The sequence below is a fragment of the Podarcis melisellensis genome, assembly GCF_964234715.1.
Source record: "Podarcis melisellensis genome assembly, chromosome: Z".
Taxonomy (NCBI): domain Eukaryota; kingdom Metazoa; phylum Chordata; class Lepidosauria; order Squamata; family Lacertidae; genus Podarcis; species Podarcis melisellensis.
This window is the reverse complement of record NC_138547.1, coordinates 10701011-10722159: the sequence shown is the minus strand read 5'-3', so window position 1 is coordinate 10722159 and position 21149 is coordinate 10701011. Positions and strand designations below refer to the sequence as shown.

The 21149-nt window shown below is 40.2% G+C and overlaps 1 protein-coding gene and 1 long non-coding RNA gene across 17 annotated transcripts in view; one reads left to right on the top strand and one right to left on the bottom strand.

The window, feature by feature from the left end:
• The window catches only part of RALGPS1 (Ral GEF with PH domain and SH3 binding motif 1), a 217422-nt gene that overhangs the window by 179028 nt on the left and 17245 nt on the right, over positions 1 to 21149 (top strand). For 6 of the 9 annotated variants that reach the window (XM_081896465.1, XM_081896462.1, XM_081896467.1 and 3 more), the window contains exons 12-14: positions 36 to 103; positions 19118 to 19244; positions 20107 to 20258. In XM_081896465.1, coding sequence (XP_081752591.1) covers positions 36 to 103; positions 19118 to 19244; positions 20107 to 20258 — 347 coding nt within the window. Of the gene's footprint in view, positions 1 to 35; positions 104 to 14831; positions 15596 to 19117; positions 19245 to 20106; positions 20259 to 21149 lie in introns of those variants that run through there. The other 3 variants (XM_081896469.1, XM_081896468.1, XM_081896470.1) reach the window with 2 other exon arrangements.
• The window catches only part of LOC309361554, a 44829-nt gene continuing 27232 nt past the window's right edge, over positions 3553 to 21149 (bottom strand). For 4 of the 8 annotated variants that reach the window (XR_014164485.1, XR_014164486.1, XR_014164487.1 and 1 more), the window contains 2 exons: positions 20453 to 20578; positions 10851 to 13885 (listed from right to left, as the gene is read on the bottom strand). This is a non-coding gene — a long non-coding RNA (uncharacterized lncRNA). Of the gene's footprint in view, positions 5829 to 7199; positions 7571 to 10850; positions 13886 to 17115; positions 17503 to 20447; positions 20579 to 21011; positions 21064 to 21149 lie in introns of those variants that run through there. The other 4 variants (XR_014164488.1, XR_014164489.1, XR_014164490.1 and 1 more) reach the window with 4 other exon arrangements.

The following is a 21149-nucleotide window of genomic DNA, read 5'->3' as shown; positions in this document are numbered from 1 at the left end:
TTAATTCCTGACATGTCACCATTTCTCTTTTCTAGATTATCCTTAAGAATTGAGCCAGGAAACAGCTCTCCGCGACTGGTATCTTCAAAGGAAGATCTTGCAGGTATGATTAAATTTATTGGGAATGTTAAGAACCTTACAACATAGCACTACTTAACTCTACAATTTCACAGTCTTTTTGCTATTGGTCAGGGCTGCACACCATTTTCTATCCAAAGACCACCCTGGTGATTCCTTTTTCATAGGCGCCCTGATGTTTATGTGGTTGTGACACACATTTGGGCCTGTTTGTTTTCCTTTGACAGATGTCCTCAGATGCTGAAAAACTATTTCTAATGTATAGTGAAGGATCAGATTCCACAGTGTTTATGGAGATGAGGTGAAATTACTGGAGTGTTTCGTAGCATTCAGAGCTACTGTACTGGGACTATGGTTTTCAGAAAGCCTTACTGCAAAAGTTTTATCTTAGATCAATAATGGTTGAGAAGACTGGTTATTGCATAAGACATAAAATCCATTGATCAATAGTCTGATCCCAGTTTGAGAAGTGTGCTTTCTCTGTCACAATCAATATTCAAAATTTAGTGATCAGTGGCATTCACGTGTGAATGCTTGACAATGCCTGATAAATTTTGTGAATGCCTGAGCCTGAAAATAGATTTCTGTTTCTTCAGTTCTTGGATATTAACAAGTAAATGCTGACAATGATATTAACCTGAGAATTACTTATGAATTCCTTATAGTGATGATGCTTCCTACTGGAAGGAACAAGCAGGGTCTGCTGAAAGCTTTCTTCTCCTCTCTAGGAGGAGTAAGAGTCACCCTTCTCACCTGACCAGTTCTGGTGATGGTTGGGGCCATGGATGGATGGTTAACCAGCACAGATTTGAGCTTTCAGAACATTGACATTTATCAGGGATTGTCAACATACAGTGCTTGTTCGTATTCACTATTGTAATTCCATAATTTTGAACATTTACCCAAACTTGGGTAGTTGTGGTAGTTTTTGCATTTTGAATGTTCACTGCAGAATGTATAAAAAAATGACAAAGCTGTCTTCATTCATTTTACAAATAATAATTAGGATTATAATATACCTGAAACTTAAACACATATCTTAGCAATTCAGCTGTCGTTAAGAATAGACTTGCATGCAAAAAACAAAACAAAACTCCATTTGTGAATAGGAAAGTAGTTTGAAAAATGATTGGGAAACTGGATAGGTCATTTTGTGTGTTGCGTTGGAAGACTTAGTATTATTATTATTTATTCATTTATACACTGCTTATATGCCAAAATGGCTTCTAAATGGTTTTCAACTATAAAACCAATTAGAAAAAACATACATAATTAAAATACACAATAACAATTCCATTAGGATATTAAAACACCCATAATTAAAATGCACCCTAAAACAACCATTTAAAAAGCATGATAATTAAAACAGTTGAACAGTTAAGACAGTAAGATCAGAAGTTGAGTTCATGGAACACTTTCCTAAACAGGTTTTTCTTCAAGAGCTGGCAGAATGACAATAATGATTGGTCTCTCGTATTTCTGTAGGGAGAGCATTCTACCATACTGTTGCCACCAGTTCAGAAACTATAATGGCTATAGCAATGTCCATCAGTGGAGTTACATGCAATAAGCTGGAGTGCCTTGAGCAGAATAGCTCAAGAGAACACATAAAAGTGAACTGAGACCAAGCCAACTCCATGCCGCTAAACACCATTGTGTAGCAGATACACAACGCAGATAAATGTTTGTATATAGAGTATATACAATAGAGGGAAGAACAGAAGCCGCCACCAAAATATATAGCAAATACGAAACAATAGGCAGATGTGTTGGAATCTCTATAATATAAACTTTGCAATTTTATATTAAGGTGGCTTTAAAAAAAACACCCACTCCTACATAGGTTTCTATGCTTGCCTTCTGCAATGGGTTTTTAGTACTAGTTTCATCTTTCAGCTTGTCATAGCAGCAGCAGTGTATGTCTTCAAGGTGCCTGGGGCAGGCGGGCACATCAGGGGGACATGTGAGGAGGATGCAGCGGGGCAGACATACACCATTAAAAACAGTCTGATTGGGCTGATTGGAAGGGCACAATTCTGTTGTGTCCTCCTGACGCCCTGCCAGCCCCACACTGCTTTGTGAGGCTGAGATGAGGGTCAGACTTGCAAAGCAGTGCAGGGCTGGCAAGGGCGACGTGAGGAGTAAAATGCACCCTCAAAAAACCTGTGCCTGTGGCGACGGCCCCCCTCACCCTATCCATGCTACACCCCTTTGTCATAGAATACATATATTGTATTTTTCTGCCTATAAGACGCCCCCTATTTTGGGGGACTCAGATTTAAGAAAATGGGGGGAGATGGCCCAGAGTATAAGACGCCCCCTAATTTTTGACATTATTTTTAAAGGGGAGGACCTAGTCTTATACACGGAAAAATACAGTAGTTCAGCTTGAGTAGTTTTGAAGAAGTAGAACAAACTTCTGAACCACACAGAGAGTAGCTAGAAGCATAGGTTGTCAGAACATGTAAAAGTTTTTCATATATATATATATATGGTAAATTGGTAAGAGTTTTAATCCAGTTTCTCTCTCTCTCTCTCTTCTATCTCTTTCTCACATGCACACAAACATGCCCGATAAAATGGAACTGTTTCTAAATCTGTGGGCTTGGCCAGAACAGTTTGGCACAGGGGCAAGATTAGCTAGCCAAGCCCACCTCACCAGCCCCCATGGAGACTGCCAGAGACCAGTTCTTCTGGGTGGCATTGATTCAGAGCCTCTTTGTTAGGTTTATTTCCACTGTGCATCCCACTGGTTTGAACAGGAGATGATTTTTAAAAACCCAAACTGCTGTTGTATAAAGGAACATAGCCATGGGGTAGAAGTGAATGCTCTGTAACTACCATAGTTTGATGTGCTTGAGGTTGATTATATACATTTACCTTTTTATCAGCCCCTACCAACAAATCAGAAAGCAAGGCAATCTCCCATGACATGCCTCCTCCAGGGTTTATAACTATTTAAATTCTTCTTTCTTTGAGAGCTGTCTAAGTGGTTCTTGCATGAAAAATCAGCGTTGTTAAATTGGTTTAGCGTGCCATGCTGATGTGTTCATACTGTTGTATTTTTCTCAGTAGACTTAATACTGGCAATGAGTTTAGCTAACTTTCACTTATGCTGAGGCATTGTGTATAGGACACACCTCTTACACCTGATATGTTAGGGCATGCTCTTCTTAAGTATTTTGCTCCAGCAGTTAAGCTGATAGTATCCCATCCTATCAATATTTCCATAGTTTGTTTGAATTATACAGTATCTGTCTTCTGGGTCTATGCAGCTGAACAAACGTACACTTCCATAGGGCATGCAACAGATAAATGCAATTGGCAGACTTGAAGTAAAATTACTTCCAGTACATGGCATAGAAAATGCAATGGAAGATACCACTAGATTCTTCGAATACAGTCATACATTGGGTTACAAACGCTTCAGGTTGCATTTTTTTTGGGGGGGGGTTACGGACCCGCCGAAACACAGAAGTACCGGAAGAGGTTACTTCCGGGTTCCGGAGGTTGCACATGTCCAGAAGCACTAAATTGTGCTTTGCGCATGCACAGAAGCGCCGAATCGCAACCCGTGCGTGTGCAGAAACGCCGCTGCGGGTTGTGAATGTGCATCCCACACGGATCACGTTCGCAACCCGAGCGTCCACTGTACATTCCTCAGGATAATTCTGCAATATTCCCACCACAGTACATCAAAGGGAGATACAGGAAAAAACATCTTATGAGTAAGGCTCCACAGATTACATCTCTGTGTAAACCAGAGAGCTGTAATCTAGTTCAGAATGACTGGTCACTTTTCACAAGAATGTTCTCTGTCTCAAATGACAGTAAATCCTGCATTTTCAAGAACCATTTATATGTTTGTGAGTGTTATATAGTGGCTATGAGTCATTGAGCCTTAGCCACGAACTCATCTGATAGGCAAAGTACAGCCTCTCAGCCTCATTCCCATCCCCTCTTGTCCACAGTTTTGGAAATGCTGACATACCTGATAAGATTGCTGTAAGGATTACTAGCAACATTTGTGAAGTGCTAGGCACAGTCAAAAAATTCCTCAAAAATCCGCGTTATGACTTGAGGCCAAAATCTTGCAGTTTTGGGGGTAGATAGTGATGCTATCAAAGAAAGTTACCTTAATATGTGGCACCAATAGTTACCTCCCACTGCTGACATCTAGATTAAATAGTGTGATTTCTAGTCCTATCAATTTAAAAATCAAATACCGACTAGTTATTCTGCAACTTTACTGCTAGCTTCAGGGTCTTGGTTTGTACAAAGTCCTCTTCCTAAACTACACCTTTGAAGATTGCCCATCCTATGGAAGTGAAGCATTGCAAAGATAATTCTATAGATACAATTGCCTTTTATTCATTGTTTGCTCTCTAAAAATATCATGACTTTTTTTTACTGAAATTGCTTAATTCCATTCATGACAGAGTTCACAATATATACATATTGACTTTCCCCCCTCTGAAACAGGTATTTGTGAGATTTTCCTGACATCTAGAATTCTAGAATCTAGAATTCATAATGAGCAGAGGGTTGAAATAATAGATTTCTGAATTGTTGCTGACTTCATTTTCAGTGTTTGCTCATGAGCTTCCATTTGCATTCTTAAGTATGTGTAAGTGATACCCAGCTCCCTGTAATTGCCAGTTGACTGAAGTGTCCAAATTAACTGTGCTGTATCCTGTTTCTGTGATATGCATGGACAAGAGGAATGTGGTATGCACAACGTTCCTAATTCCCTAATTCAGAAGTTCGTTTTGGAACACGAGAGGTAGTATAAATATGTCTTCAAACCAGACTAAACAAATCAGGACATGCAAACTGATATACCAGCTATTATCCTGAAGGCAGTTTTTGTTCTAAAGTGTCATTGATGTGCCAGCTTTGTGTTTTGCCATATTGACAGAAATAAGTATAACTGCTTTGGAAGTACCCATGTAAGATATGGAGAAGGATTTCACTTGATGTTTAGAGGGGCTTTTGTATAAGTTTGTCTTGTATCTCAGTGGGAACTATTTGAACATATTCCTTTGTAAGAAGAAATCATTGAATTTACAAAATGTGTCTACTTCTGATTGCCACATTTTCCTTTGCCTTTTTTGTACAATCCAGTGCTGCTTTTAGATCATCATAATGTTACAAAAGTTGGGTGCCTCCCCCTCTTTCTGCTGAGCAATAGCAAGAGTCCATGGGGTTCCAGGCACTCCCCTGGGGTCTGTGTTCCTTTGGAGAACTGAGACACTGTTGTAGCTTTAAGAAATATAGTATATTCACTTATTTACACTTGCATGGAGGGAGTCCAGATCTTACAGCATGGTCATTTCATGAGAGGCTTGTCCCCCCACAGCAGTGCAGCCAGCCTTCAGCCAGCCTGCCAAAGATGGATTCTTCCTCCTCCTTCTCAGAACACCCTACTAAAAACTCTCTTTTCCTCTAAACCCAGTTACACTGGCAACCTTCTAAACCCCCAGTCTCTGTTCACACCTAAGAGCAAGGGGGGAGGATAGTTCTCTTGCATTGCCAATGGATCTCACTAACCTGTATCGTCTCTTAATGGCCCTAGCTTGGCCAGGTAATTTTGCAAAGGCTATCTCAGGAATTCCTCTGCAGATTGTAACTCTCCCTTCACATCCCAAATAATAAAAATCCTACCATTTATTAATTTCTGGGGTTCAGGAGGGTCCCTCCAAAATCTATAACACCATCACCCCTTCAGCAAAAGGGACTGCTTTCCACAGCTATGCAAGAAATAAAAGAAAAGTTACTAACAGTATTCAGAACACAACATCAAAGTAGATCATAGAAACATGACACATTTAAAAACACAGTAACAGCTTCTCTTCAAGCAATCTCCAGCTTCCCTGGAATCCTCCAGGCTTTCTCTTTCCTTTTGGGGTACACTCTGGTCACTGTTCTGCATCCAAATGCAGCTTACCCAATCGCCCACACTTGGCAGCGAAGATGATGGGTTTCCCCGATATATTTAAGCCAGGATACCAGTTGTCTCACCCAAAGGCCCTTCTTTATCGCTATCATCATTACTCATCAGAACAATTTGTAGGGTTGCCATATGTCCTCTCTTTCCTGGACACATCCTCTTTTTCAATATTAAAATGATCCCAGCTTTGCAAAGCTGCACAGGGCTCTGATCAGATCCTCCCGCCCCCAGCTTGGGCAAGGTGGTGCGAGGACACCATGCACCCTTCAATCCCAGCCCCTCAAGGGTGAAGTTGGGATTGAAGGGCCCATGACATCCTTCATGGCGCATGGTCACCCTCCCTGAGCTGCTTTGTAAGGCTGGGATCTGATCAATTCTGTGTCACATTCACTTTTGCCTCTGGTCCCACCCATCACTGGCATGCAGCCCATGGAAATTTGCCTAGAAGGGGATATGGCCATTGGGATGAAGAAAGTTCCCCACCCCGATAGAGATATTCGAGACAAATAAGAAAAGTTCAGTGGAGCCAAAGACCTGAAATACATGGAGTGGCAGTAGGTTTGCATCATGGAAATACATGGCCCCAATGAATTCAAGAGAGCAAAAAAGTGGTCCATTCACAATTGTTGTCACTGATTATCAAAACTTACTAGCTATGTTGATTCAACACTGGTAAAAGAAACACAAAGTGCCAATTAAGTCCCAAACTGAATTAAATTCACTGATTGAATAGTTCAGCTATTTCATGCTGGAACCTTTTTTGAACTCTTGCTATTGAAAAGTGGTGGCTTCTAGATTAACAGTAGAGTGTTATGGGAGACAGAAATGTTTTCCCACTGGTGTCAGAATGTTGCCACTTCTTATGCCAACCTTTACATTTTTCCTCTTGCATGGCCTGTTTGTCCCACGTAGACAGCAGAAGGGCAGTGTTGTCAAGGGATGGTTTATATCAAGTTGGAAGATGTGCAGATGAGTGAGCCACTGATGCTGTGGTTGCTGGTTTTGAGTTCTGTAGCTGAGTAGATTATGTGGGCATAGTTGGCAGTTGCTTGTTGCAGGGTCTATATCGCAGGTTTAACTATCTGCAAGGTGATTAATCATCTAGCAATTTTAGATTAGAGTGTTCTTCCTTGCTGAATCTTACAGCCTGCAGAGACTTCTTTTGGTTCAAAAAAAAAAAAGTGCCAGAATAAAGATACATGAACCTGCTTGTAGTTTGCCCCTCCCGCTACTGGTTCCCTGGAATTTGTGGATATTCGGTAAGTTATGACACTCAGTTAATATGTTAGTGCATAGCCAATGGCTAGGAATGATGGGAGTTATAGGCCAATAACATCTGGAGGACTGTGTTAATATTATAGTAGTTTGCCGAGAAAGCTTATATATATATACATATATATTCCAAGGTGGAAGTCACTTTATCATTCTTCATTTAAGCTTGCAGGTTTTCTTCTCTGTAGCTAATAGCAGCTCCAGGGGGTGTGATCTGAACCAGACTGAGCAGCAGTTATCTCCCACCCCTCAGACCACAGACTAAGGGTTCTGCAATTGTTTTTACATAAAGAAAATTAATGTCAGAAGCACCAAAATTATTGCTCCAGTATCACATGTAGTTTGGCCCACATTGGCCCTGTTTATTTATTTTTAAAATAGTCCTCAAGTGCATTATAGGAATGATGAAAGAAAGTTCAAATTTAAAAAATAAAGTTTTAGAAAGAAATGTTGAGCTGGATGCAAAACAGGATCCTTTGGCATTGTTGTATCCAGGAAAGATTATCATCCATCTCTTTGAGATCAAAATCCTTTGGAACAGGATGAGTGTTTATTTTGTCACATAAGTGAATGATACTGAATAATTCCTGAAGAACAGATTCTTTGCAAACTGTGAGCTTTATCACTTTGTCACCATAAGCTTTCAGTAGCATCTGTTGTGGTTGGGCTTGATCAGGCCCACGTCTCTCCCATATAAGCTTTTTGTGGCGGGGGGGGGGGAGGTTTGTTTAGTTGAAGGCTGCCCACAGTGGCCTTTGGAAATACTCCTGTAGCTCCATTCTTCCATTAGGTTTTCCATCTGAGGCTGGCTCTAGCATGCAGTTTTGACAGGCTCACCACTGCCTTTTGGTCCTTGCCCAGTTGGAAAGCTCTAATCTGCTGCCAATAATACAATAAATGCCATCGGTTTTTCATACGTATGTGTGTTAGTGCCCACTAAACAAGAAGCACTTATAGGACTATAAAAGTGTTGTTAAACAGATCAAGAAATGAACATTTCTGAAGCCTAAATGCATTCCTGAACCAAGTTGTTTAAGCAGAGTTGCTTGTGTGGTGTGATACTGAGGACAACTAAATAAACACAAAAAAATCAGCTGTTGCCCCAGCAACAAAAACGTTCAGTGTGGTCAATACATTGTATAGTTGGAACTGGAGCAGACATTTTTTGTTAAGGTGTTCCAAGATATTTCTATTAGAAATCCCTATTTTTAGTGGCTCATAACTTTCCCTTAGTTCATGCTGGAATATCCTGGACCATGGAGCTTATCTCAATCACTACTAAAAATGAAGAGAGGGGGATTTCTTTATTGTCTCCATTCTTTGGATTCTAGATTTGCAACGTGGTAGGGTCAGCGTGTCCCTTTTACATCAGCCGTACTGGCTTTTGCAGCATGTGTGAAATTCTACCCAGGGTCAGCCAAGTTACAGTCCTCTGAAAGACAGGGGTTAGTACGTGTTCAGCAGAGAGGGTTATTCAGTAAAGTTCCATTCCACTAAGACTGTTTTCAGCTTAGAGGAGACACAATTATTCTTTCCCTCTGCCCCTCAGCCCTGGCAGTGGTTCCTTCAGTCCACTAGGGCAGTGTTTCCCAACCTTGTGCCTCCAGCTGTTTTTGAACTACAACTCCCATCATCCCTGACTATCAAGACCAGTGGCAAGGGATGATGGGAATTGTAGTCCAAAAACAGCTGGAGGCACAAGGTTGGGAAACACTGCACTAGGGGCTACCTGATTATGAAAACTGTTTTCTGTAATCTTACTCATACTGCAGAAGACAAAGAGCTTTCACAGAAATAATAAAAAGACTGGGTTTCTGGTACTAAATAAAAAGCGGTGTGTGCCAGTCAGGACTGCATAGGGGCATATAGACTCATTAGCCTGGAAAAAAAGGAAGCTACCAAAGGAAAAAGAAATGGGAAAGTTGAAGGTTGAAAAGGAAGATCATTATCACTATCATTATCATTTATTCCCATCAGATGTCAAGGAGATAAATAACTACAACCTTCAGAAGACATCTGAAGGCAACCTTGTATACGGAAGTTTTTAATGTCTGGTGTTTTATTTTGTTTTTATGTGCTTTGGAAGCTGCTCAGAGTGGTTGGTTCAACCCAGCGAGATGGACAGGGTATAAATAATGACGTTTTTTGCTAAAAAAAATATAGTTAAAAATTGGGGGTTGTCTTATACATGGATGGTGAATGCACATGGGTTTGAGCTCTGGTGCAGGTGGCCTGGGCTTGGGTTCAGACTCTGATGCAGGTGACCTAGGTGGCCCAGGCTAAGCCTCTTGAAATATGGCAATCCAAACTTTGGGCCACCTCCCACCAGAATTATTCTGTTTGATGTTTAAAATACTGATTTCTTAATTTTGTGTTAAAATAAAATAGGGGTTGTCTTATACATGGGAGCATCTTATACACAAAAAAATACAGTAATAACATTATTATTATCATCATTATTAATAAAATGTCTGTGCTGAGGTCACACATGGGGTGTTCTGTAGTGCTAATGAACTGAGTTATCATAATCCATTCAGGTGAGCAGCAGCTTCTTTGATTCCTTTTCTTTAGTAAAGTTTGTATGTTGGCCGTCTGATGACTGCAGAATTAAGGGTTCATTCCTACCCATCTTTACCAAATGCCTGCTCCTACTCCACTGAAGATCATTTCACTGAAATGTGGTTTTCTTGCAAAGTGTCCTGTGACAACATGAAACTCAGTCAATACAGCTTTATTCTCCGACAATTTTGGCTTTGACATGTCAGAGCAAACCAGCTGTCTGCTTGTTTGCCAACCAACTTTCCAGAAATCAGACCAAGTGATGGACAAGAGACAGAAGTACTTTTCACAACAGAGTAGTTTTATATTGATGGCTGGTTTTCTGTTTCTGCTGCCACCATTCATGCTAAATTCTGAATGCTACCCATAGAGTAAAACTAGCCCATTAGTACCATTTATATGTAGTAAAAAGCTTTCAAATTCAGGGTTGTACAAAGTACCTACGTTTCTAGAAGTTGTAGAATTCTAATGGGGACATTTTAAGTTCTTTAGTGGTGCCACAGAATCATGAGGACTGGGAGACAATATCTATTTGGACAGCATTTAAAATATTTCAACTGTTCACATTTTCCAATCAAGTGTCTTATGATGAAAAAAGCCATCTGTGTTCCTGTAACGTAGACGAAAAGATGTCCAACATGAGCACCATAGCCAGCAGACGGATTGTTTTGGAACATGTGCTTCAATAATTTTTCCCAGAGAATGTTTTAACGTAATACAGAGCAGAAATTGTGTATGTTCCCAGCATCTGATAGCTCTTAAATGTAGAAAAGTGTTAAAGAATTGTCCTCATTCCTAAAACCTCACCATTAAGTTTCTAGCAGCTTTCCGTGTTCCTCAGTAATGCATTCTGGTCTGATGCAAACCTGCTTTGCATTTTTGCTGTATGCATTTCAATACGATCAGTGTCATTTTAAGAAACCAAACATATTAGTGGATACAGTACATATAAGACTCACTTCACACAAGTTATTTTCTTACATAGAAATAATGTCAGTGATGAAGTTAAAATTGATTTACTAACTACTGTATATTTTTAGAAAGAAGTATTAATTTAGGTGCAAAAACATGACTCTGGAAGCCAGCATCACAATCCATGTCCTTGTGATTAGAATTAAAACCCAACGCATGCTAAACAAAAGACAGTGTACACTCTCCACATACCCCTCCCTTTGTAGAGATTATTTCACCATAGGTAAAGCATTATCTGTGAAGCATTCCATAGTCTGGACTGTTGTGTGTTAGGTCTTTGCACTGTTTGACCCTTGAACTTCCAATACAGTCTCTGGGAAGAATCATGGAGGATAGAAGAAAATGGCCAATCATTACATACACTGTAGTGTTTATTTGAGAGGTGAAGGACTAGGTCAAGCAGGTCATGTTCTTTTCAAGGCAGTAGGCAGTGCTCCAGCCATAAATAGATCCTTTTGTTTCTTCAATTTCTTCATGCTAAACTCCGTGAAACCACATCACTGTTGAGGCCCCATAATACTTCCCGACAAGAGCATTCTCGTTTCCATTACCCCACTGTGAATGCAGAAGAGCAACTCCCTTAAGTCAGAGGAATTACATTACCGTAATGAGGTGGAAATTGGCCCAGTCATGCTCAATATGTCTGACCCTGGAACGAGCTTGCAATGAGCGCACTTTGTTAGATCTGGAGTACATGCAAAATAAGAGTTAAAAAGAAGAAAAATGAAAAGAGAGAATAAGCAAAGATGTTTGTGCATTTATATTCCTTTGGCCAGTCAGGCTACTACACTGGTGACGTAATCTGGATGGAACTTCCTTCATTTTGGATTCAAAGGAAAACATCATTTTCCACGTAAACAATTAGTCTGACATTTAGTTATGCAGTTTGTGTTAGATGTAACCTTGGATACTAGTAAATAGCTTTGTTGTGGATGTTTTAGTAGCAAGTCATTTACTGCAAGCCAGAAGTGCCTAATTGTCATGCCTGTTCTTAATTTTGGTCTTATGGCTTTGATAGCTTATTTTCTGGTAGTCATTAAAGAGACAGGAATGAAACATCCAGCAGAACCCTTCCTCCCATCTCTGGTGCTGACAGTGGTACAACTTCAGTACTTTCCTAATCTTAACAGATGCCCATTTATTTCTCTCTGTTTGGGGGTTTGGAATATTGTTTTTATCTGCTCACAAATTTATTGACAAATTTCATTTGTCTGCTTTAAGCCCAGGTGAAGAAAGCTTCATGCTGCAACTGAAGGCAGTGCCACCACCAGCAATAGTCACTTATTAGCATTACTGAAGACTTAAAATCGTTCACCAGACATAAAAACTCAGAACCCTCTTTTGTACCCCCCCCCTTGGTGGCAAACTTAGTTCCTCCTGGTATTCTAACTACCCTCCCCTTGGTGACTGAACCTATATCTTCTCTAAGCCAAGGGCTGTCAACATGGCAATGACAGGCACCAGTTTGCCTGCCCAAAAAGGTCTCAGTAAATATCCCTGCAAAAATCCATGAAGCATGAGAGACTGTTTCATTTTCTTGCTCAAATTCTGTTTGTACTGGTTCAGCCACTCCTAATTTGAACATGACCCCTTAAATATGCCCAGATTTCATTGGACTGGAACCCTCCCTCCCTTCTGTTCTGAATAGAGGAGAGGTGGAAATTGCTTTTCTTTGTGAGCAAGTATGGCAGTGGTGGATATAGGTGCTTTCTCCAAGTCTGTGCCTGTGGAGTAATTGCAGCAACAGTGAGACCATGCCCCCCCGCCCCCGCTTATGTACCCTCATCTGATGGGGTGTGTGCAACCTGAGGCGGCTCCTACATAAAAGGTATCACTGCTGTTCCCTCTTCAAACCCCTCCTGGTACTAGGAACCAGTGGGGTGGGGAATGGCAAGGAGTCTGCTGGCCCATCCCTTGCCTGAACAATCTCTTCCTCCTCTCCCGACACATCCTGTGTGCCTCCCTCTGTCTCAGATCACTCTGACCCTTCTTCCTCCACTTGGCCTGGCTTCTACCTTATGGGTGGTACCAAACCCCATAAATCACTGGATCCCTCTCCTGGTGCCAAACCTAATAAACTCCCATGGCCCCCTGCCTCCACCACACACTGCCAGTCACCGCCACATAGTGCGTAGTAAAACCATGGGATTCACTTTGAGAGGTAATGATGGCTACCAACTTGGATGGTGTTGAAAGCCAGTTAGACATATCCATGGAAGATAAAGCTATCAAGGGCTACTAGTTACAATGAGTATTTTCTGCCTCCATTGTTGAAGGCAATCTGCCTTTGAATACCAGTTACAGGGAATCTCATGTGGGAGAATGCTGTTGTGTTTGAGTCCCGCTTGGTCAAAAAATCTTAAAATTTGCATTTGTACATGCAATTAATGAACATTAATGTGAATTTTGTATATTAATTGGAGATTGTAAGACACACTGATACAACTGCTAAGCTATTACACCTCTTGTTACATCATGCTAGAGCTCAATTGTAGCCAAAATGAAGCTGCTTTTAAATATAAATGAAGGTACCATTTTTCTTTTAAATGTATGTGACATGGGGGGTGCTATTGTGATACTTGTCGAGTTGTTTGCCACATAAATGTCCACTTGTTTGAGCAGTAAGGCACTTTCCACAGATGAAGTTTGGGCAACATATTTAAGAGGATATATTTAAAGCTGGTCAAGGCTAAACTGAGGCACAATAACAGGCTGTTTCATTTTGTCATTTTTTCCCTGGACAAAGTAAATTTTCCTATGGGAGCAAAACCATGAAGGACATTGACATTAGGAAGGAAATGCATTCTGTAAACTAACAATGATTTATCTCTTTGGGGAATTTATAATGAAATAGCTTGATCTTTATTTAATGATGTAATCCACTTTTTAAAGCCTTAGGCCTTTGTATTTATTTGAAAGTAAAGATTTGAGAAGAATCACACTTCAGATTTCAGCATGTATAGATGTATAGGAGCACTTCGCATATCACAAAGGGACTTCTTCTGTACAGGTACAGGGTGTCTCCATTCTTCAGGAATTACCTGCAATACATATCTCTAAAAATAAAACATATACAATAGAGATAAGTGCTGAAAAAATGTAACAGAACTAGCAGCCCTCAGAAACCACAGTGGATAGGTGGCCAACTTAATGCTGCTATATATTAAGAAAGTTGAGATATGGAGGGGAGAAATGTTTCTAAGTTACTGAGCCTAGTTTGGTGTTTGTTATCATTTGTAACTGACCCAGTGTGCCTTCTTTCATATGCTGTACCATATGATTCTTTAAAGAGGGCAGAATGGAACTCAAATGTTTATTTCTTACATTTATACCCCTCATTTCTGCAATCATGGAATCCAAGGTAACATAGCTATGGCCCCCAGGAGCTCTCCATTCAGGCACTTACTAAACCCAGACTGGCTTAGCATCAGCAAAGATGGTAGCTTCCTTTGCCTTCAGAGCACACACCGGGACTTTTAGAATGAAATAGCAGTCCTAGGGGACAATTTCCAAAGGGAAAATTGGGGTGGGCGGAGAAGCACCATAGTCCTGATCCAGATTACGAGCCCTATGCCTGCTTTTTATAAATAAAGAAATGTGACCATTTCTAAGCTTCCTAATTAAAAATGCATTCAATGTAATTTGTCCCTCAAGCAGAGATGACTGTCTGTGGCAGTTAAAATGTATCTTCCTGGCTCCCTGTTGTTTTCATTGGTCATCTCCTTGCATCTTCTTTCACAGAACTGCCTAGTTAGAGTCAAAACAGGGATTTGATCTGATTTTTTAAAAAACACCAAACATGTTCCTTTTATTTGTCTCTCTTTGGTGCCTGCAACACAGCAGATGTAACTTGCAGGCTTTCCACATATTGTACATTTTAATAGACTTTAGTGGGCATTTAGCAAAACACTGAAACAAGGAAAACTATGATTTTGCAATAGCCAGGGCTAAAGGCTTAACCCTTTTTACAACATGCTTATATTTTTCTTCTGTTTGACAGATTTCTTCTCTGATTTTCTTAAGCGTCTGTTTTGTGCCTGGTTCTTAACCAGGCCCAGAGTTATGGTTACATTAGCAATTAAGTAGGTAAGTATCTGGCCAAATTTCACATAGGCTGTGTAGACCTTTACCCAACTTAGCATCAATAACACTTTTATGCACCAAACCCAAAAGTTTTTTTAAAAACTTAAAATGTCTTCTGCTTGTTACTCAGTTCAAACTATGAGATTTGTGGCTCCCCATTCAGTCATTTCATCAGCTTGAGATCTATCAGCTCCTGTTTTGTTTTATTAGGGCAAAATTAGTGAACTAAACGTTTACACTCTTGAGGTTTAATGTGCTAATAAAGGATTGCATAAGTTACCATTTGTTTATAGCACTTGAATGATTATTCATGGAAAAATTATGCAAAGGAAAAAACAGTGAGATCCTTGGGGATATTAAAGCTACGTGGTCAACTTTTCCAAATGTTCCTGCCACAGCTTTCTAAACAGCACTCGTCAGCTTCTGCTGGGCTTTTCTCAAGTTCCCCAAACAGTTTGTAATGTTTTAATACCTTCTGTATGTTATTTCAGTGTATATGTCAGTGTCATCTTGACAATAATGTAAAGAAATAATGAAAACTAAGCATGTGTGTTCCTGTGCCAAGTGATTGGAAAATCATGCTAGACATCATTTGTTTCATTGGGAGGTATATGAACATTAATAGTATGCACAAGAAGTGGATAGGGTGGGGTACTAATAAACAGGAGGGGTATTTGTTAGCAGTTGACATCATTTAGTGGGAACAAGCAGCCAAAATTACTTGCTCTCACGTGTATTTAAAAGCTGGAACTTCTGTCAATAAGACCAGTAACTCTGAAAAGGAGCTACAGAGATTAGTGTGAATACAGAGATTACACAATGTAGCAAATAAATTTTATTTCTCAACTGAGTGGTCTGCTGCAGTGGTTGAGCAACAGATTTCGGTAAACCCAGAACAGGGTTAACTTCTCAAAAGATCTTTTAAAAAGCAGCATTTTGATTTATAAGAAAAAGAACAACCAAAGTGTTTCAAATGGATTATGAGTAAAGCAACAAATCATACCACCTAATCCCTTATACAATAGAAAGGGTTTGACTGTGCAACTAGTTGTTTACTTTGGGTCAGCACTGAGTTTCCACTGGTTTAGTCACCAGCTGATCTATGTTGAAAACTTAAGGGCCTTGATTCAGGTGCCACGGGAAGCTCATTGTTTTAACTGCATTGTTTTGAATAATGCAGTTGTAGGCTGAGCTTGTCTGTGTTCAGCTGCCTCCTCCATCTCTTTGCCTACTGCCATCAAATCAAGTCATAGGGTTGACTTCCATTGATTTCTGCACAAAAACAGGATGCTGCACTGGCTTTGCATGCAGAGGTAATGAGCAGATGTTAGTTAACCAGTTACTGGCCTCAGGATACTGTAGTGGAACTGATATTGCTTTCAGTGATGTATTATTGTCAATAATGGCGAGCAGCGGCACTCTGTTGCCTTTGGGGCTTGGCTTTCTGTGAATATTGGTTTGTTTGTTTTGCTTTTATTCTGTGTATTCTGAATTGTATAGCATCAATACCACTCAAATGTTTAACATATTTTATACTTTCCTCTGTGGCAGTGGAATAAAAATACCAAAAAAATGGACCTGATCGCTGCCTTCATTTGTAGAAAATTAGCAACGTAACTGTTTATGGGTATGCATTGCGTGCTGGGACTCACTGGTAACAGATTCAGATCACAATAGCACCTGAAGGTCTCCTTCAATCTTTCACTTTTGTTTATGCACATGGGATGTAAACAATACTTTCAGACACCTGGTCATCAATCTTATGTAAGAGATAGGGATCATGTTGAAGTGTGTTCTCAGATTTTGGTTGAGGAAATGCTCTCCTTTATTAAAGTGTGACTAGTAAAATCCTGGTGGAACCAAGTGCTACATTTAGAAAATGTACCACAAAGTTGTCCCAGAACTCATCTTTTGATAAATTCTCCTCACTCTACTCACTAGCCCCATATCTCCCACCATGACAGGCTTCAGAATGGATTCATAATCTCTTAACTGACAGTCTGCTACAATGGTATCAACAAGACTGAAGTAGAATGTCTAAGGGCTTATATTGCAGGACTGAACCAATGGAACTTTGAGAAGCAGCAGTTAGTACACAAAATTCTACACACACAAACACACACACGACAGTGTTTCTCATGCAACAACTTCTAGTGTGTGGTTCTGGTTACACCCCTGGACAAGAAATGAGCAGAGCTGCATTTTTGGAAAATGTTCTTGACCTTTTAATATAAGGCCTTCTCAGAAACTGCATAATGCCAAAGTGACTCACCCTTCTAGAGTGCTGAGTGCTTCAAACCCTTATTGATCCACCAGGGCAGACATGCAAGAAGCTGCTTCAGTCACGTGTATGTGTGTGTGAGTGAAAGACAGAGAACAAGAACACATAAAATACACTTTCTTTTTCTGCAGTGACTGTAGCATAGAAATGTCCAAGAGGTTTCATTCCATCTCCACTTTAGATCCTTACACTAGTTTTGTATCCTCCTTTCCAAAACAGGCCTTTCATTCTTCTGCTTATATTTTGTGTCAAATATAAGGCCTGGAGATGTGAAGGTTTGCTTAGTTTGCTTTCACCCATGGCACAGCTAAAATCTAGGACTTTGAGAAATAAAAAGAAAATAAAAGTAAGTTTCCACGAGAAATCTATGCCATCTATATTTCTGTAACTCCAGTATGGTATAGTACCCTACTTTCACTAGGTGGCATCCAACAACTGTCAGTACATTCTTTATTCTGTGGGAAAGAGTTGCTGCTATTTTGTTCACTGTAGTCAATGCCATGAATCCCAGAGTTCAAACTTTTTTTTAAGGAAACATGATTGCCCAACTTCCCTGCTTCATGCATGGCTTACCTGCCATTAGCGTATCTGAACCAAGTTTTCACCAGATGCAGAGTAATGTTAGTTTTAGATTAAGGTTCACATATATTTACTCTGATGCACTTCATCACTGCTGAAATTGAAACCCACCAATGTGATTTTGGGCCACTTAAAACATTCAAAAATTCCTACTCAGATAGCACTTTCATATAGCAAGAGCATCAAACCCATATTTATATTTGTCACATGTTGATTCCATACATGCCTGTTCCACATGTACAGGCTTTGGTCAGCCAGAGTGAATCCCATCTTCTCAGTGTATATAAACCTAGTTGTATAGATGCAAGTGATCACTGCACTATGTCCAGGTTTCACCCTTTTTCATATATGTACTGTTTTCACTGTAGGATATGCAGAAGACTTGAAGCAGTCCTTACCCCTCTCCTCTCAGCTGCCTAAATCCTAAAGCCCCTATAGAAACCAGTCATTTCGTGGAGCTTTTTAGCAGTCTGAAATGTCAATAATACGTAGGAGCTGAACTCTCTTTCCATTCCTTGGACATTATTGCTTTAGGACCTGTTGTCTCAGCTGAGACAATCTTGTTTCCATCTGGTAGCAATTTTTCAGCCACCTATAGCTAATTCTGTTTCTCCTCTCTCTCTCTCTTTCTCTCACTCACTCATTCTCTCTCACACACACACACAGAGAATTATCTTCAGCCAACTTGAGGAAACCACTTTAAAACTTGATAACTCTGTTCCATCTCTGTTGCTTTGCGTGTGTGCTAGCTAAAAATGTGTAGCTTGTTGGCACAAAGACCTTCTCAAAGTTCCAGAGCTGACATCTGTCTGGCTGTGATTTACATGGAACATCCTTGCGTTTCCCATAGATACTCATGCTACAAGTCAATACTAACAAACTGTTTACAGACGGGTAGGGTTACAAACCAAACTCAAAGCATATGTTTTTGTTAGAAATTGAAGATTACGCCCGACGTATTGTTCTGGCTCTGTATGTTATGCTTTTGACAAGTCTCATTAAAGTAATAGAAAAGCCAGTATTTTTTGAGTGGGACTTGGTCTCAAAACTATTCTTGCACATAATTTTGATGACAAATTGCTATTTTTGTTTAATTGGATAGATTCTTAATAGGAATGGATGGTGTAATTCCAGCAGGCCAGAAGCAGTGTTTGGGGAAGCACCTGCCATTTGAGGTCAATGACAATCGTCTTTAAGCAGATGCCACTTTCCTTCCTTTCCCCCCCACATAATTTCCATCTGTCTCTACAGGGTCATTCAGCTCTTCCAAAAGCAAATAACATGACACCTAGCAATGTCTTTCCTCAGCATCAGTTTAGCATTAATTGGTGTCTATTTTGTAGGTCCGTCAGAGGTGTCAGCAGCTATGAGGTTCAGCAGGAGACCAACTTGTCCTGATGCCTCGGTGGCAGCCAGCCTGCCAACTCCTCCTGTACCACGACACAGGAAGAGTCACAGCCTGGGAAACAAGTGGGTGTTCCAATCTGCATCATCTTTCTCAGCTCTTACAGTTTACTCAGACATCATTAAGGTTTAATTCAGCAATTGAAAACTCACTGAGAGCAGAAATATTCTTCCCAGTGGTCCCACTCCCCTTTTCTAATCTCACAGGAGTGACACTCATTACTAGTAAAACATCTACCTCAGAACCTCCTTGTCTTATCTTGCAAGTGCTGGACTTTCTGCCTTTTTAGAAAAATTCTATTGCCATTCTTATGCCCAAACTCTGTGGGAGTTGGTATATCACCAGATATACCATTTTTTTGTTTAGTTCCCAATTTACAGGCCAAATAAATTGTGCCTCTGCCTCACCTAGGCTTTCTGAAATAAGTTTTACCGATAGATTTGGGAAGTTTCAACACAGTGGGAAGCATCAGCTTTTCAGATAAGATTTCCAGCATTCTACTTATTCTACCACTGTTAGGAATCTTTGAATTAATACTTATTACTTGCCCAGCATCATCTCATTGAATTTGCTTGGATAGGAATTCAGGACTATTGAATCTCATGGCCTGCAACACTGTAACCAAGCAACTTTTGTAGAAACATCGGAGGAAGAACTTGAAAACTCCCAGATCCCCATCCTATGTTAAGGCAATAACCACTTAATTATACAGGCTGCTTGACCTCACTTCTTAAATAGATTATCAGGCAGCCAATGAGGAGCATATTAAAGGTCCCTTTAGCTACCTTCCACTTAGGACTTGCAGACATTTATGATCATCATACAGTGAGATGATGTCCATGTGGAAAAAAAAGCAGGGAATAAATGGATGTTATCAGATTACATAAGAACATTTTGCTTTTTCCCTCCCCTTTTCCAATTTTCCAGTATGATGTGTCAGTTCAGTGTAGTTGAAAGTAAAAGCGCAACGTTCCCAACAGAGAAACCACGCCACCTGCTGGATGACAGTGTGCTAGAGTCCCACAGTCCTGTCAGAAACAACACATTAAACTCTGTTTTCACCAATGGTATTTCCATAGGTAAGTATTCAATGGTTTGGATACAAAAGTCTCACTGATTCTCTGCCTGCTTTGAAGCTCAGAGAGGCTCCTAGAAATGCAGAATCAGGAGAAAATAAATTTATTTCGGGACTAACAATAATTGGTCATTTGGATAGAAACATTTTAAAAGTAGTGAAGATCTGCTTTTTGCTTGCCTAGAAACCTCACATGACTCACCTCTCTCGTTTGTCTCTGTCTTCCTATCAAGAAGTAACTTGCTAGATTGTGGCAGCTGTGTCATAGGGAGTACTCAGTTCTTTTTCAGTATTGTTCTTTTTCTGTGAGTTGTGGCAGCACTTCTGTAAAATAGAGAAATGCTACTGAAGCCAGGAGAGCACAAGCTACTTGTAGGAATGGTCTCAGTAGGAAGTGGAAAGGTGTTTCACAAAGCTTAGCATAAAGCTTAACTTTGGCTGCAGATAAAATACATAATCAGCTGTTAGGAAAGAAACAGCTATTTTGAGGGGTGTTTATTGGCCAGCACCTTTCAGTGTGGATTTTAGTGGAGTAAAAACTCTTCTGATTTAGACACTGAGGGAAACTCGTCTGATTTAGAGGCTGGTTCCCAGGGCATGAATTTCCGTTTGCAAGAACCTACTTTGTTGGATGCATGATGCACTGTGCTTATCACTTAATAACCTGAATGTGAAAAAGTGCCATTGTCATCTATTGCCTGATCAGCCATCACAGTTCATTGTCATGTTGTGAAGTTCCTTTGCAGTGGAAACCAACCTGGGATTTGGGAATCTTCTGTTGCCGTGGTGGCTGCTGCTTTACTGAGCACCTGAACAAAAGAAAATCCAAACAATCCAAGTTTGGAAAAGCAAATGAATTGGTTACACTGGTAACTTTAAGTTGCCTTTGAGTAAA